The sequence below is a fragment of the Littorina saxatilis genome, linkage group LG4, assembly GCF_037325665.1.
Source record: "Littorina saxatilis isolate snail1 linkage group LG4, US_GU_Lsax_2.0, whole genome shotgun sequence".
Taxonomy (NCBI): domain Eukaryota; kingdom Metazoa; phylum Mollusca; class Gastropoda; order Littorinimorpha; family Littorinidae; genus Littorina; species Littorina saxatilis.
In genome coordinates, this window is record NC_090248.1 from 31,649,642 (window position 1) to 31,666,689 (window position 17,048).

Genomic DNA, 17,048 nt, shown 5'->3' on the forward strand with positions numbered 1-17,048 from the left:
ATAAAATGGTCATGATAGCAAGAATACCACATAGGATACAAACTATAAGCTGGTGTATGTTCTAGCCAAATCACAATTAATTATAAATGTATTCATCGACATGAACAATAGCCGGTATGTTTCGCTGTGAAAGTTAAACTGTGCCATGACCGATGACCTCTGTTGTAGAGAATGCCTCGTTCAGCAAATCTGATCACATACATAATTTCTAACAAAATGTTTTTCTAAAGGGGAAATAATCAATGGAAACCACGCAGTTTATCATGTGATCGTAGTTTTGGTGCTTATCTCATCAGGTTTGGGGAGGGGTACACAGCCGGTGTTTTCTTTCCTTTTCCTTGTCAATGGTTTGCTTGATAACTTGCAATATTTGCTGCTTAGGTGTGTTCACATTTCCTTCCTTCTCCTATACCAAACTCTGTGTGTGTGTGTGTGTGTGTGTGTGTGTGTGTGTGTGTGTGTGTGTGTGCTTGTGTGTGTGTGAGTGTGTGTGTGTGTGTGTGTGTGTGTGTGTGTGTGTGTGTGTGTGTGTGTGTGTGTGTGTGTGAGTGTGTGTGTGTGCGTGCGTCCGTGTGCGTGCGTGCGTGCGTGCGTGCGTGCGTGCATGCGTGCGTGCGTGCTTGTGTGTGTGTCTCGAGTTAATACAATGTTAACCCCACTGGCAATATGGGGGTTGTGTCGAGACTTAATACAATGTTATCTGCAATGGCAATTTCGTAAAAAAAAGATTTTTGATATTACTCATTGGCTTTACTGTGACATTGGTCATCGACTTTATTTTCTTCTTGACACTTTGTAGCGTATACAGTGAAGGAAAACAGCTATACAGCGAAACAAAAACAAGCGTTACGACTACTTGAAAGTGCTTTGACGGGTTCCTGCTGCTAAATTTGTAAGTGCATTGTGTTGAAGTTTACTCAAAAGATGTGCTGAGAGCTCTTACAGTACGTAGTAGCCTACACTCGAACTAGGAATGCCCTCCTTCGGCAACGGCAGTAACTAAATGGGAAGGTGCAAGGTGGGTTTTTTTCAGATCAAGATATCCAAGTAAGAAAGCGAAGTAACGGCTCTAAGTATAGACAACAGCTAGTAAGCGTGAGTTATGCGAGCCAGTCTCCTGGCACTTGATTAAATAAGAAACTTTGAAATAATTGTATCCTGTTTTAACATCAGGTGCAGACATATGTTAAGATGTACAGTGGTCGAATTATAATCACATTACAATAAGAACAGTGCAAACTGAAAGTTGCAAAAAGAAACCAAAAGTCATCTTTATTCTCAGTACACGTGTACGTGAAGATTCAACGTTTTGGCCAAGCTTTAAATTGAAGATTTATCGTTGACACACGCATCATTTAACTACATTAGTTCAGCTAAAAAAAAAAGTTTAAAAAAATCAGCTTTAACGGCAACCTGATTGTAAATATGTGCATGTATATCCTATCAGAAGGCGGCTTTTCAGCGAAATAAAGCCTGGACGGATCTTTGATTTGTGTTATGATTGCTTACACTGGAAAAAAGTTATCTTATAAAAGTGAAACTGAATGGTTAAGGAAATATAAATCTAACTAATCAAGGAAGCTATATTGTGAAGTGGAATAATAATTATGGAACGTTGAAATGCACATTTTAGATCGCAGTTTTATAGTTTACTACCTGAATCATACTTCGTGTGTGTGTGTGTGTGTGTGTGTGTGTGTGTGTGTGTGTGTGTGTGTGTGTGTGTTAGTCAGTGTGAGTTCGTGTGTGTGTGTGTGTGTGTGTGTGTTTGTAGGCTTACATGCGTGCGTGAGTGAGCGTGTGTGTGTGCGTGCGTGCGTGCGTGTTGCGTGTGCGTTTATTTTGACTACTGTTTATAAATATGTCTCTGTGTCTAGGCGGATCTGTATAATATTTTAGGGCTGGGGAGTTAAGTGGATAACGCTCGCGCCTGGTAAATAAAGCATTTGAATCTTATACCTTAATGAGCGCAAGACCTATTTCAATATTTAGAGAGCAACTGTATGAACAACAACAACAACAACAACAACAACAACAACAACAACAACAACAACAACAACAACAACAACAACAACAACAACAACAACAGACACACCTACAACTGAGGTGAGACCTATGCACCACACGCAGGTGTGCTGAAGTTGAGCTAAATGAATATCTTATAGCCTAGTCCATTTTACTGTTGTAATCCAACAGTAATATGAGTTCGTACACCCATGCAATGTGTTTTTCAGAATCACTCACGTTGCGTGTCGCTATCCTGCCAACGGCCGTTGTGTTCTTGGCGTCATTTCAGCCTACGTCATCATCTACCGTACCGACAGAAATCAGTACTCCGTCATCGGACATTACGTCATCGCAGGCAACATACGCCCCAGCCACATCCTCGAATGCTAACCCCTTTCCTCCTCTGACAGGGGATACCAGCAGTTCTTCGCTGTCACAGCAAAGCACTTATTCCGAGAGTACCAGTAACCCAACGTCAAAGGAAGCTAGTAACCCGACTTCAAAGACTACTGGTAACCTGACTTCAGAGACAACCAGTAACCCGACGTCAGAGACAACTAGCAGCCCGACGTCAGAGACCACTAGTAACCCGACGTCAGAGACAACTAGTAACCCGACGTCAGAGACAACTAGTAACCCGACGTCAGAGACAACTAGTAACCCAACATCAGAGACAACTTATAACCCGACGTCTGAGACAACTAGTAACCCGACATCAGAGACAACTAGTAACCCGACATCAGAGACCTCAGCCCAGACGTCAGCACAGCAGACACTGACAGACAGCAGCCCGATTTCGACGACGCAGCTAGCCGTTGCAAACAGCAGCAGTAGTAGCCCGACATCAGCGGACCAAACAACCTACGTGGGCACCTCCGCTGTGAACAACCCGACTACAGCATTTGTTGATAGCCAAAGTAGGCAGACGTCAACAATACAGACGGCATTTGCGGACACTACTGGTAATCTAAAGTCGACAACACAGTCAACATCTTTGAACACAAGCAATAACTCCGCAACAACAAGACAGTCAACATCTTTGAACACAAGCAATAACTCCGCAACAACAAGACAGTCGATTTCTTCAGACACCGCCTCTCACCCGACACCAAGTACACAGACACCACCCGCACAAATCACTGGGGTGCCGACGTGGATAGGAGAAGTAACTAACTCTGGAAGCACTGGCAATGTGACGCCAGTGGAACAGACATCTCCAGCTACAAGCACAGCAAGTTCCGTATCATTGAAGCAGACCAACCTCACTGAGTATAACAGTACTTCAGCACCATCAACAGGATCTCAATCTTCACCAAGCTCCGCGTTGACACTTTCAACAGCTACGACAGCCACCAGTTCTGCAAGTCAGACAGCGTTGACTTCATCCGTCTCAAGCCAGTCCATGACAATTTTGCAGACATCCTCAACAGAAGCTCTTCGGACAACACAACAGCCTGTGTCGATATCCACACCTGACTCCGACTCAACAGCAGGTACAATGTCATCCACAGGTGTTACATCAAGGGCCTCAACTTCTAGGACCTCAACGTCAACAACAGACAACCCAACTAATGTCACCTCCACGCCCAGACCGCAGATGACTGCCAGTACCTCAACGACGACAAAATCAACCTCAAGAACGACCATGGGATCCTCAACAGTTAAGTCGACACAAGATCCCGGAGGCATCACCGATACTACTCCTGGTATGTCCAGTACTAGACCCACTGCTGTTACGACACAGCCCACTAAAACATCTTCCCGGTCAACACAGTCCAGCTCAACAACGACATCGGCCACATCACCGACGAGCACAAGCACACCTGCGACTACTACAACTCTCGCCGCTACCTCGACATTTACCACTACCATCGCAACGTTGGGAACCACCTTATTGCCGTCAAGTACACCACCAACCACAACAATGGTGCCAGATACTACGAGCCTAATTTCCACTACCCTGGGATCCAGAACGGAAAACGATTTGGTTGAAGGTAAGAACACTCTGACGGTTGGGTACAGCAATAGCGTTAAATGAGGCATTTTTTTTTCTTCTTCTAACGTGTTTCTTCAAGATTTGCCAGTCGTGTTGCATTGCACTTCACTTGAACTGACTGAGTCAACAGTCAAGTGACTTGCAAGACGACTGGCAACTCCAGATAATGACACGGCTTTAAAGCACGAGCTACCTTTATGGTCGTGTTCCCAAGGAACAAGAAAGTTACCACGTGCAGAACTCTCAGCACGAAACATATCACTAAAATAAAACTTTTCCATAATCATGCGAAATCTTAGAGCTTGAAGTCATCGCATGCTTGTAAAACGTACATGTATCATAGTCACTGATAAGTTCCTTTTGACGTTTCCGCGCCTGGTAAATTTCTTGTTATATGGTAACACGGCAACAAGGGAGGTCGAGTTTTAAAGAACGGCTTAAAACAAATGTTTTACATTTGAATACATGCGTCATTGCCATGATGTTTGATTCTAAAGCTTTTGTAGCTCGTCCACAACCCTGGCAGTAGTGCTGCTAATTCTGAATCGAGTCAATGTTTGACTGGCATTATAATCGATGTTTTCATTTTTGGCTCAACGCTTTTTCATTAAGTACCTGCTTGGATTTCAAATCTTTGTTTTTTAATCACCCTTTACCGAAAGTACTTACGTTCTGAAACATGGGTGAGTGTGCGTGGTGCGTGCGTGCGTGCGTGCGTGCGTGTGTGTGCTCCATGTTTGAACACACTTGTTACACATTATATATTCGTTCCGAACAGATCTGAAGCGTGATAAGCAAAAGCTAACACTGGCTGTTGGAGTTGTGGCCGGAGTTCTCGCCCTTGTCATTCTTCTTGCTGTGATTACTCTACTTGTCAAACGGTGAGTTATCTGTCCAATTTGTTGCCCTGATGATTTGGGAAGATTTAGTTTGGTATGAAGAATAGCAAGTAAATACAGGAAAAAGAAAACAAAAAACAAAAACAACAACAACAACAACAACAAACAACAACAACAACAACAACAACAACAACAACAACAACAACAACAACAACAAGAGAAAAACGGGATCTCGAAAATGGAAGACACCTCTAAAAGTGTTCTGGATTTTCCTGTGCTTTTGACCTTCATAGTTGAGAGACCCGTTCTTGGCGCAGGATAAAGATGCTACGATGCCGTATCAGTGTAACAAACTTTTTTTTTTTTTTTAAAGCAGCCCTAGATCCAAGAATTTGGAAGTTACCAAAAATGGCCGACCAGATGGCTGAAGGGCAAAGACGAAATTATTGGTGTGGTCTGGGTGGCCGAGTGGTGAACGCACTTGCTTCGGAAGCGAGAGGTTGCGAGTTCGACCCTGGGTCAGGGCGTTAGCAATTTTCTCCCCCCTTTCCTAACCTTGGTGGTGGGTTCAAGTGCTAGACTTTCGGATGAGACGAAAAACCGAGGTCCCTTCGTGTACACTACATTGGGGTGTGCACGTTAAAGGTCCCACGATTGACAAAAGGGTCTTTCCTGGCAAAATTGTATAGGCATAGATAAAAATGTCCACCAAATACCCGTGTGACTTGGAATAAAGGCCGTGAAAGGTGAATGCTCGCCCTGATAGGCTTGAGATTTGCTGGCCGATGTGAATGCGTGATATGTTGTGTAAAAATTCCATCTTACACGGCAAAAATTAATATGTAAAGCGCTTAGAGAACGTCAAGCGCTATATAAATCTCCCCATACAATACAATACAAATTAATTTTAAAAAAAACTCGCCGTTGGCTCGTACAAAAGTGTCGTGATGTTTGTACAAGACGGTATTCTTCTTGTTGATTCCCGTAGTCCAGATAGTATGTATCTATTCTTGTGTGTCTGCAGGCGTCGACGCCCTCGCCAACCTCGAAGTCTCGAATTTGACGCCGAATTGCAGGCACACCCGGTAAGACTGGACTTTACTTTGGTAGTCTACAGAGTCATATAATCTGTTGTGCATTATAGAATCAGAATATTTTGTAATGCAAGTGTCTCTTGGGCAACCAGTCCACCATACAGTTTCCACAGTTCACTTTTGAATCGGATGTAACCCAGATCTATATATTATGTCATTCATAATCAACTTCTTTCAATTAATTTTATCAGCATGTAAACGTTATCTATGATCGTTTTATTGTACAATTATTCATGCACTACATACCCCATGGTAAGACCTGCAAAAGTACACACTATGTTGGCATTTTACTACTGTTACGAAGTTTCACATTTCTGCAAGTGGCCGCCGTACTTTCGAATCCGGCAAAGACACATTTTCATTTTGATATCACCAATCAATCAACTATTCGGCAATTTATGCAATTTTCAACCTTTTTGTATTCTTATTAGGGTTTTGTTCGACTATTGGATTATCAGAAAGCCAGCTGCCATTATACCAACCCCAAAAGGCTGGGAAACAGTATTTTGATATTCAACTTATTCACCAGTCTGGCATTTACGAACACAAGAAATATTTCTCACGAAACAGGTCCAGCGAGCACGCACCTACTTCCGACCTCGGTCTGATTTGGATTTGCTGGAGTCGGAAAGGTCGTCACGTGACAGTACCATGGACGACGCGCAGACCAATGGGAACGGTCGTAACAAAGGGAGAGAGAATCCGATGGCATTCCCAATGTCATCATTCCGGGCCGAAGCAGCCAGGCCTTTCACAGATGACATGTTCCAAGAGGTACCTCTGCGGGGAGGAGAGAACGAAGGGGCTGGATACCCAGCTTCGTAACTTCGTGAGCCACTGATGTGAGTCTGTGCACGCAGAACATCTATCTAGTGCCTGGTCGTTTTGAAGGGTACAGAATTTAATGGGTTCAAAGTCAGTGTCGTTAAAACGACCTAAGCTATGACAATTGCCTGTTATGTTGGAGTGATTTCTTTGTGTGTGTGTGTGTGTGTGTGTGTGTGTGTGTGTGTGTGTGTGTGTGTGTGTGTGTGTGTGTGTGTGTGTGTGTGTGTGTGTGAACAATAATTGTTGATTGTTGTTAAACTGCAGAGTCCCATATGGGCCTAAATTCAATAACATTTTTACACCTTGAAGGGATGGTAATGGGGGGGGGGGGGGGGGAGGGGGTGTCATTGGGGTCATTTGTGGGATGGAATGGGGAGGATGGGCTCAGTCCGACTCAGTGTGGACCCGATCCGATTCGCAGTTTGACCTTGCACACTCTCGTGTCCGCAAAACATTAATTTTTGGGGCGGGGACGTAGCTCAGTTGGTAGCGCGCTGGCTTTGTAGCCAGTTGGTCGCTATCAGCGTGGGTTCGATCCCCACGTTCGGCGAGAGATTTATTTCTCGGAGTCAACTTTGTGCAGACTCTCCAGGGCCGGACCCAGGGGGGGGTTCCAGGGGTTCCGGAACCCCACCCCTGGAAAAAGCATGTACCTTGCTTTGACTTTTACTAGTTTTAGCACCAAAACAATGCTGCTCTTAACACTCAAAACAAGGCCCAGAATGCACCAGATTGCACAGATTTTAACCGTTTTTCAAAAATTTTCCGGGGGAGCATGCCCCCGGACCCCCCTAGTTCGCGCGCCTGTGGCTTCGCCACTTCGCTGATTTGCCCCCTCCCCCCCCCCCCAAAAAAAAAGGAGGAACCCCCCCCCCCCTTACAACTCAATTGGTCCGGCCCTGCTCTCTTCGGTGTCCGAACACCCCCGTGTGCACACATGCGCACGAAAAAGATCCCACGTTCACAGCGAAAGTCTCAGGGCTTGGAAAACACGAAGACACGCATGCATCATCTCTCGTCTCTGATTATCATGATCGTATTTCGATACTTTGACGAGACAACCCCAATGCTGGTGTGTCGAAGAAGACAGCCACAGCGGGCTTGTTCGAATCAAAGTATCACACCATATCTTCAGCGTATTACCAATACCTGTCCCAATATAGACCAGTTGGTCTAAGAGGACGTTAAACCCTAATAGTCAGTCACATTAATTTTGTGCTTCAGTTATTATTTGAGGCATAAAGCAGCATATAGGCACGTTTACCCGAAGCCAACAAGTTCTGTAATTTCATGGTAAACTTAATATGCAAGGCTGCAAGACTAGACTCCAAAATCAAATCTTTTCGTCAACGGCAATTCTTGTTTTAAGTCACCTTATTGTGGAAGAAGATTTACGTCATAGATTAATGTCAAATCTAACGCTTTTCACAACGAATATTTATTAGTTTTAACAATTAGACATGAAGTGGTCAATGTCTGACTCGTGCCCGCCGTGTGATTTCAAAACAAATGGTTTTCTGTTTCTGAGACCCACTGAAAAGACGAATTTTACACAGTTTGCCCATGTGCAAAAAGAATTAAAGTAATTAGTTAAGATAATACATCTCAGACCTTGTGTTTGAGGAAATAAAATTCTTGCTGGAAAATAATCGACACAAGGAAGCTAATCTTTTGATTTGAAATCGGCGTATGCTGCCTGAATGGCGGGGTTAAAACGGTCATACAAGTAAAAACCCACTCATGCAAAAACATGAGTGAGTGAACGTGGGAGTTCCAGCCCACGAACAAAGAAGAAGAAGAAGATCTGAACGAATTTAATCTGAAACAATTGGAGAACATGTATACTTTATTTTTTCTGGTGTACTGAAATCTCCGTTAATCGGTCCAATTGCTGAAATATTGCAATATCCATGACTACGTATTTGTAAATCCAAAAACAAAGAGACTGCCAAGTTTCAAGTTCATTCGTTTGGGACTTTCCCAACAAGCGGCCGAACATTCCATCAAGCTAAGTTCTTGTTACTAATTGCTTGTCTGTGCACTTGAAAGACCGTTGGGTCGATAAATTTGTGACTGTAACGTATTGTTTTGTCAACGTTCCAACAACTTACCTTTCTTGTTTTTTGATTCATGACTGTTTGTGTTCAGCTCAGAGCTCATTACCTCGTCATTAATGAAAGGGAGGGGTGGAGAAGGGCTATGTCATGGGCGGTGAGCCGAGACAGTTAATGACAATGAACAAACATTTGAGATGGGGAATTATTTATGTAACTTTTCCGGGTGCAACACGCAATCTTGTCTCCGTGCACACGGTCAAGAAAGAGATGAGGAAGTATTGGGCACCCACACTTCCTTAAAAGTTATCAAAAACATGATCTGCTTGTTTATTTGTGCTATCAGATCACCGAGGTTTTCCTTGAACAGCTTAACAACATCGGTTATTGCTGAAAAATCACTAGCATAAATATGCAGAACACGAATTATTTGTTAATCGCAGAAACCAAAACACACTGTCATGAAATTTGCTTAAATTGTTTTTGTGTCACCTTTCGTTTTGATTTTTGGTGTTGATGTTTGGTGTCTGTCTGTGTGTGTGTGTGTGTGTGTGTGTGTGTGTGTGTGTGTGTGTGTGTGTGTGTGTGTGTGTGTGTGTGTGTGTGTGTGTTGTTGTGCTTGGGGGTGATGAGGGGGGGGGGGTGCATTTGGTGTTCCTATTTCGGTGCATGTTATGCGTAATTGTCAGTGCGTTTTTCGCTCAAGTTTTTGTCTGTGATTCATGCTTATGTTTCGTTTTGATTTTTGGTGTTGATGTTTGGTGTGTGTGTGTGTGTGTGTGTGTGTGTGTGTGTGTGTGTGTGTGTGTGTGTGTGTGCCGGTGTGTGTGTGTGTGTGTGTGTGTTGTTGTTGTGCTTGGGGGTGATGAGGGGGGGGGGGGGTGCATTTGGTGTTCCTATATCGGTGCATGTTATGCGTAATTGTCAGTGCGTTTTACGCTCAAGTTTTTGTCTGTGATTCATGCTTATGTTCCGGATTGTCGGCGTTTTCGTCTGTAAATTGATTAAGAAAATGCTGTGGTGTCTAGCTTTCTAAATCCTTGTATTACCACACCACACGAATTGACTGTGATTCAAACACCCATTTGTTCAATGTGAGCTGTTTACATCGACAAAATCATCACTTGTAAATAAGGAAATTCTTGTGCAATCTTTTTCTGTGATTTCTGTGATTTTATAAGACAGTATAGGAACTTCTGAAATAATGCCACTTCTTAGCTGTTTGCTAAATTTTCTTCAATAATATATATCTTCTTGTATATAATCAGTGTGATGTTTTTCGCAACATCCTAAAATATCATTGCCTACAATGTTTATTGTGTTCTGTAACATTCTTGTTTCTACTTACTATTACGTTATTTCCACAATCACTTGAAAACGTTTAACATGTTACTACTTTATAGCTGGGTTTTTTAAATGTCATATTTAATATTCTTGTTTTATTCACTGTGATGTTTTTTCCACAATCCTAAAAATGTCACCACCTGAGCTGTTCTGCTTCATTTTCCTCATTAACGGTGTTATATTTGTGCTTTTATTCTCTTTGATGTTATTTCCGGAATTCTAAACTGCCACGGCCTTGCCTGTTTACTTTAGTTTCCGTCACTTTGGTGCAACCTCTGGTATTTCTAATTGTAATGCAGTTGATCGTATGCAATTTGTTTTGTTGTATCCGGAACATGACTTTATGCGCCTAAGCGATCGCTTCTCAACTAGTCGAGACAATGTATTGAAAACTTCCTTGTAAGTTTGTTCATGTACAGAGAAAAAGGCTATTTTTGTCTTTTCTTTTTGTTATGTTGTTATTTGATTTGTTTACACACTGTGTGTATGAGATGTGATAAACAATAGTTTAAACAAACATTCCTTCATTTGCGAACGCTTATGTAAGCCACCAAAGATCTGTTCATGCTTTTACATTGGGAGGAGAGTATCCTTCCACTTGAACAAATACCGAAAATCAATATCCTGACTGCTGGCTGTGGTGAGTTGGACGTAAAGGCACAGTGCAGCTCACAGCCTTCGTTTTGCGTTTTTGTTGCAGCTGAGTGCATTTACAGTTCAAAAATCCTCCTATGGTAGTAAAACAAACCCAAAACTACCCAACGACGACATCTGTGAAGCTCGACAGTTTCTTGTTCACGCGAGTGCATAAATTAACCTAGTTATTACGTGGTGTTTGGTCGGAGTTCGATTCAACTGAGTGATTCCGGCCTCGATTTTGTTTTACACAAACTCATGATGACATCTGACATAGTTTGCTTAGTGACGTGTCGTTTTGTGCATGATGTGGTGATCTAGCCTACCTGATCTAAATTTAGATCCAAAAATAGGTCAAGACCAGCCGGGTCCGAGTACGAAATTAACTCGTAAAAAAAATCGCAGTTCTTGACTCTTTGGGTGCAAGTCAATGAAACTTGGTAATTCTTCTAACGGATGGGCTGCCTGAGGTATGACTAAAAGCCCCAGGGGCTCCGTGCACCTGGATTTGACAAGTTCAGTACCTAAGTTTTGATTCTTCTTCTTCTGCGTTCGATGGTTTGTTTTTTTAAATTTGGACCTCCTTGAGGCTGGAGGCCCGGCGCCGTCCTACCCTGGCTGCGGGACACCAGGACGACACCACATCGATCCAAAGATAATTGTACGGCCATATTATCGTGGAAGCGTAGACAGCCGATTTTCTCCCCACGCCAAGTTGGCTGCTGTCTTCCGTCTTCGGTGGTTGAGGTTCTTACTCAGGGTTGCCTCCTCCCCAAGAGTAGCTGCCTTGCTGGGCTGTCGAGTCCACTCTACCCGGGTTTGTTGTCGAAGTTTTCCTTCTTGTAGCCTTTGCCTTTCCCAAGGCGCACACAAGGCAGTGCGGGTTTTGAAATCGGAGTTGTCATTCTCCTAGATGAGCGACCATCCAAGGTTGACGAGCCCCATCTGCCCGAAGCAGCTGGTTTTAAGGCGCCAGGGACCCGCCTGCATCCCTTCTCCTGTTAGTCGAAGACAGGGCCCGCCACGTGAAGGCCAGGAGCTGGATTTGACTGTCAGAGGTGTTTGGAGACACGAAGCCATATGGAGCATTTCTTGGGAAGTAGGCGCTTATCTCTACTTCCACCCCGGCATAACAGTCCTTGGGCCCCTTAAGTATTGATGAAATGATTCCTTAAAAGTTCGTTGCGAAATTATTTCATCATATTTTCCGTATTATGCACAGAGAGCACCCAGATTGTTCATTTTTGGTACGTCACCAAGTTGAGGGATGGTCTTATCCCACGAAAAGACGGGCGCTGTGGCCAAGTGGATAAGACATCGGCCTCCTAATCGGAACCGGCACGGTTGGCCTAGTGGTAAGGCGTCCGCCCCGTGATCGGGAGGTCGTGGGTTGGCCTAGTGGTAAGGCGTCCGCCCCGTGATCGGGAGGTCGTGGGTTGGCCTTGTGGTAAGGCGTCCGCCGCGTGATCGGGAGGTCGTGGGTTGGCCTTGTGGTAAGGCGTCCGCCCCGTGATCGGGAAGTCGTGGGTTGGCCTAGTGGTAAGGCGTCCGCCCCGTGATCGGGAGGTCGTGGGTTCGAACCCCGGCCGGGTCATACCTAAGACTTTAAAATTGGCAATCTAGTGGCTGCTCCGCCTGGCGTCTGGCATTATGGGGTTAGTGCTAGGACTGGTTGGTCCGGTGTCAGAATAATGTGACTGGGTGAGACATGAAGCCTGTGCTGCGACTTCTGTCTTGTGTGTGGCGCACGTTAGCCTATATGTCAAAGCAGCACCGCCCTGATATGGCCCTTCGTGGTCGGCTGGGCGTTAAGCAAACAAACAAACAAACCTAATCGGAAGGTCGTGAGTTCAAGTCCCGGCCGCGGCCGCCTGGTGGGTTAAGGGTGGAGATTTGTCCGATCTCTCAGGTCAACTAATGTGCAAACCTGCTAGTGCCTTATCCCCCTTCGTGTGTACACGCAAGCACACGACCAAGTGCGCACGGAAAAGATCATGGAATCCATGTCAGAGTTCGGTGGGTTATATAAACACGAAAATACCCAGCATGCTTCCCCCGAAAGCGGCGTATGGCTGCCTAAATGGCCGGGTAAAAACGGCCATACACGTACAAGCCGTGGTAGTTTCAATCCACGAAAGAACAATCCCACGTAATGGCCTGGCAAGATTTGAGAAGGTGAGTCGAACAGTTGACACGGAAAAGAGTGTGCATTTAAAGTCTGGACAGTTTTCTTTATTTGGTGTTTAACGTCGTTTTCAACCACGAAGGTTATATCGCGACGGGGAAACTGAGGGGAGAGAGGGGATAGAGCCACTTGTCAATTGTTTCTTGTTCACAAAAGCACTAATCAAAACTTTGCTCCAGGGGCTTGCAACGTAGTACAAGATGTAACCGTGTGCCGAAACACTACGATCACCTCGGGAAGCGAAGTGCAATCAAACAGGATTGAAAATGTTAGGGCTAATTTCTTAGCCCACTGGACTTAACATTTCTTACATACTGCTTGACTAAAATCTTTACAAAAATTGACTATATTCTATACAAGAAACACTTAACAAGGGTAAAAGGAGAAACAGAATCCGTTAGTCGCCTCTTACGAAATGCTGGGGAGCATCGGGTAAATTCTTCCCCCTAACCCGCGGGGGGTAGAGTCTGGACAGACCTCTGGCGGCTGACACGATCTGTTCAATTAAAACGAAGGTCCTTTTAACAGATGTTGCATGCATGAGTTAAGCTTAATCCAAAGATGTTGTCGATGTTTGTATCGGCTGCGGATATTTACAATGTAGAAAAACGTATTTAAATAAAGAAGTTTTCAGTAGTTGTATACAGTTTGAGTGCTGTGTCTGCCAGTCCTAAATACTCCCCCTGGATTTCCTGTCAATCTACTAGTGTTTCTGTCTGTTCTTATTGGGTACAATGACACAAAACAGCAACACATTCAGATCCGTTGAAAGATATCTTCGTCATGCTGTGCGGCAAAGTCGTGAGGGTGACTTCGTAACTTAAGACGGCAATAAAGTTAAAGAACTTGTTATTTGTATTATCTTTATTTATTTTTTTTATTAATAAGGAAATACCCGAGAATTCAATTTGTTTTGTCGGCATTTTGCCAAGCCCGAGGAAAGATGAGGCTTCCAATGAAAAAAAAAAGATAATTAACAAAGGAAGTAAAGGACTTCGGAACCCTAACGTAAGCCTTCCCGCCTAAAATACACCGATACTGTTGGAAACAGTGTGTCTTTGAATCATTACCACACCCGATATACTCGATGGTTTTTTGTGTGTGTTGTTGTTGTTGCTGCTGCTGGTGGTGGTTGTGGTGGTGGTGGTGGTTTTTATTTAGTGTCAGTGCAAACCTCTTTATGAGACAAAAATGCCACCAATACTTATGTTTGACACGATCTAGCCTTCAGTAACAATTATTGAAACGAACCAAGCGAATGGCATGTTTATAGATACGCTGACAAATTGGGAGTTGTTTCGTGTAAGACATTACAAGCTCTACTATGTAAAAGTGATTCACAGTAAGTCACATATATACAAACACAAGGAGTGCATAAAACATATTTTTTATACATACAAACTTGCGATCAATACTCAGTCCACACTGAAGAAGGAGACCAACTTGGAGCAAACATCTTTATTGTACTGTGAAGATGTGTGTGTGTGTGTGCTGGCCGAAAGTGGACAACACGTCGAATTGTACCGTCAAGACTAATATCTATAGATGAAACCTTTCATGTAAAGGAGTTCATCTTACAACGTTATACCTTATTACACCCATACTGATAACAGTACAAGGACAAAGAAGCTAGTGCAAACTATATGATTAAAACTGAAATATCTTGTGTAACAGCTCCAAACACTCTCGTCCAATGTACACGACACCATGCCATTCATTGTTGCCTAAATTCCTTCAAAAGAATAGAACACCCCTTTCAAGACCTGCAAAAATATAAGACAAGTAGGTCTTATTAAGGAGGCAATCTTAAAACGGATGTTAACTTACCGAGGTTATAAGAAAAAAATCTGGAAAGAAACATGGAATTAAAAGAGGGTAGACTTATAATTATTGGTTTTTTTTTACTGTATTTGTGACAATCGTGTCATCTTCGACAATTGCACGGCACAGTAAACTGCAATGAAAGGCAAAATCTGCGGTTAATATCAATAATAATGAGTGGTTCCTGCAACGTAACGAATCCAGATCCAGATCCAGATTGCTTGATGCAAGCACGTCGTGGGTGTTTATAAGATGAATGTATTATTCACAAAATAATCCCCCCCCCCCCCCCCCTGTATACAAAAAAAAGAAAGAAAAAAAAAGAAAATTCATTCTGAACAAATACAACTTGTTGTCAAAAAGATCTGGCAATTAGTCCCAAAACAGTTAATAGAGTTATAATAACAGACACCAACATTGCTCAAACTATGAGGTGTCAATTGCGCAGAGGCATTTTAGAACATGCGTTCAAGTAAGTAAAATAAGAAACACACAAACAAACGGAAAAAATGACAACAGAAAAAACTCACAGGAACAGACAGAATAACTGATATGGTGAGAAGCAATTGAAACGTGAAACAAAACATTCAAGGAATGATTCAAGATTATAGCAAGGAACTAACAACAGAAGGACTTTTAAACAAATCACAGTATCTGAACTATGAACATCGCCACACCAACTCATACGCTAAGTTCAGTTCTCAAAACAAAATACAACATCAGTACAGCTCCAACCTGTGCTACTGTCTTCTACGTGTCTTCTGTTCATCCACATTCAGTTTTTTTTAGTCCCAATTAGGCTGTGCAAATGCTCATTCAGGTACAGAAAATGATAAACAGCCTACAGGAAGTGAACAATAAAAATCAGACTTAAAAAGACATCAAGGAAAAATATCGTATATACAGAATTATCGTAAGGTTTAAGACTTTATGTTCACATTAATAGTTTTTGTTGTTGTTGACCACAAATCTTTTCGCATTTCTTATGCGAGGAACGAGTGGATCTTCATTGTGGCAGAACCTGCTTTTCTCTTACAAGATGGTGGCGCCTCTTATTAAATCAAGCGTCTTATAACTTAAACAGTTCTTTTTATCATATATATATATATGAAAAACAAAACCACGGACTTTAAGGATAAGATATCATTGATGGTGTCTTGATATACCATTATATTCCCTTTATAAAAATCAACCAAACTTGATTGAATTGAAAACTAAGGTCATCAACCTTCGAAAACAATAGGGTTGTACTATAACAGACACAAACTGGCGATAAAGTCAGCGAGGAAATAACTCCATTATGCAAGAAACGACACAGGAAGTTATTAAAGAGGAACGTAATTCACTCTTAGGCCCCCCCAAAAAAAAATAGTCTGTTTACGGTATCTCGACCGACCCTATTTTTTCGCGCGACCCTAGACTTTTTTTTGGCATTTGGGAAATAAAAAGAAAAAAAGTCTTTGTTTTTGGGCAAAATAACTTAACAATATGGGGTTTTTTGAAGAAAAAAAAAATCCCGACCTACCGACCCTATTTTTTGGGCCTATGTTACCGTAAACAGACTATTTTTGTTGTTGTTGGCCTTACCCAGAAATGTTTCCTGCTTATAAGTTATACAACACGAGTGAATGGTACATACTCTTTTGTAAACCATTGTCTCTTTTGATTGTTGACATTTGAATTGAGGTCTGGTCTACGATTTGCTAGCAAAGACACAGAGCTCTTGTTTTGTGGCAATACATGTTTGCTAATGTGCTTATGATTACCAAGGTTTAGACTCATACTCTTTCTACTCATTCGAAGTTTGACGATACAGTGAAATACAGGCCTGGTTAAGTAAGTACAGAGAAGAAAAATCACCACGGACATTCAAGAGTAAAAAATCACGTGAAAGACAGATCATTGCCAAACCTCCCCGAGACTTTCGCTCCCATGACATGTACAAAGTATTTAAAGCCTTGTGAACCATTCCATTAGAAAAGATAAATGCTTGATAGTTTGATGAAAACTGTATATTTGCAAGCATACCTGTTCGCGTATACAACACAAGCAATTCAAATAACAACAAATGTGGCTAATGAACATTGCTCGCAAAGTAAAGACTCATGGATATTTACGTGCAATTACAGAGAGAGAGAGAGAGAGAGAGAGAGAGAGAGAGAGAGAGAGAGAGAGAGAGAGAGAGAGAGAGAGAGAGAGAGAGAGAGAGAGAGAGAGAGAGAGAGAGAGAGAGAGAGAGGGGGG

General features: G+C 42.8%; 1 protein-coding gene and 1 long non-coding RNA gene across 2 annotated transcripts; both read left to right on the forward strand.

Annotated features, from left to right (window-relative positions):
- The first annotated feature begins 973 nt into the window (after window positions 1–973).
- Window positions 974–7,069, forward strand: LOC138965562 (uncharacterized). The gene is made up of 5 exons (XM_070337747.1): window positions 974–995; window positions 2,235–4,001; window positions 4,782–4,884; window positions 5,867–5,927; window positions 6,507–7,069. Exons 1-5 carry the CDS (start codon window positions 974–976, stop codon window positions 6,759–6,761), a joined length of 2,208 nt encoding a protein of 735 aa, XP_070193848.1. The 3' UTR covers window positions 6,762–7,069.
- Window positions 7,070–11,951: 4,882 nt separating this feature from the next.
- LOC138964497 (uncharacterized) lies at window positions 11,952–15,096 on the forward strand. Its single transcript, XR_011455124.1, has 2 exons — window positions 11,952–12,180; window positions 12,365–15,096. It is a non-coding gene; the product is annotated as an uncharacterized lncRNA (long non-coding RNA).
- The last annotated feature ends 1,952 nt before the right edge of the window (window positions 15,097–17,048 follow it).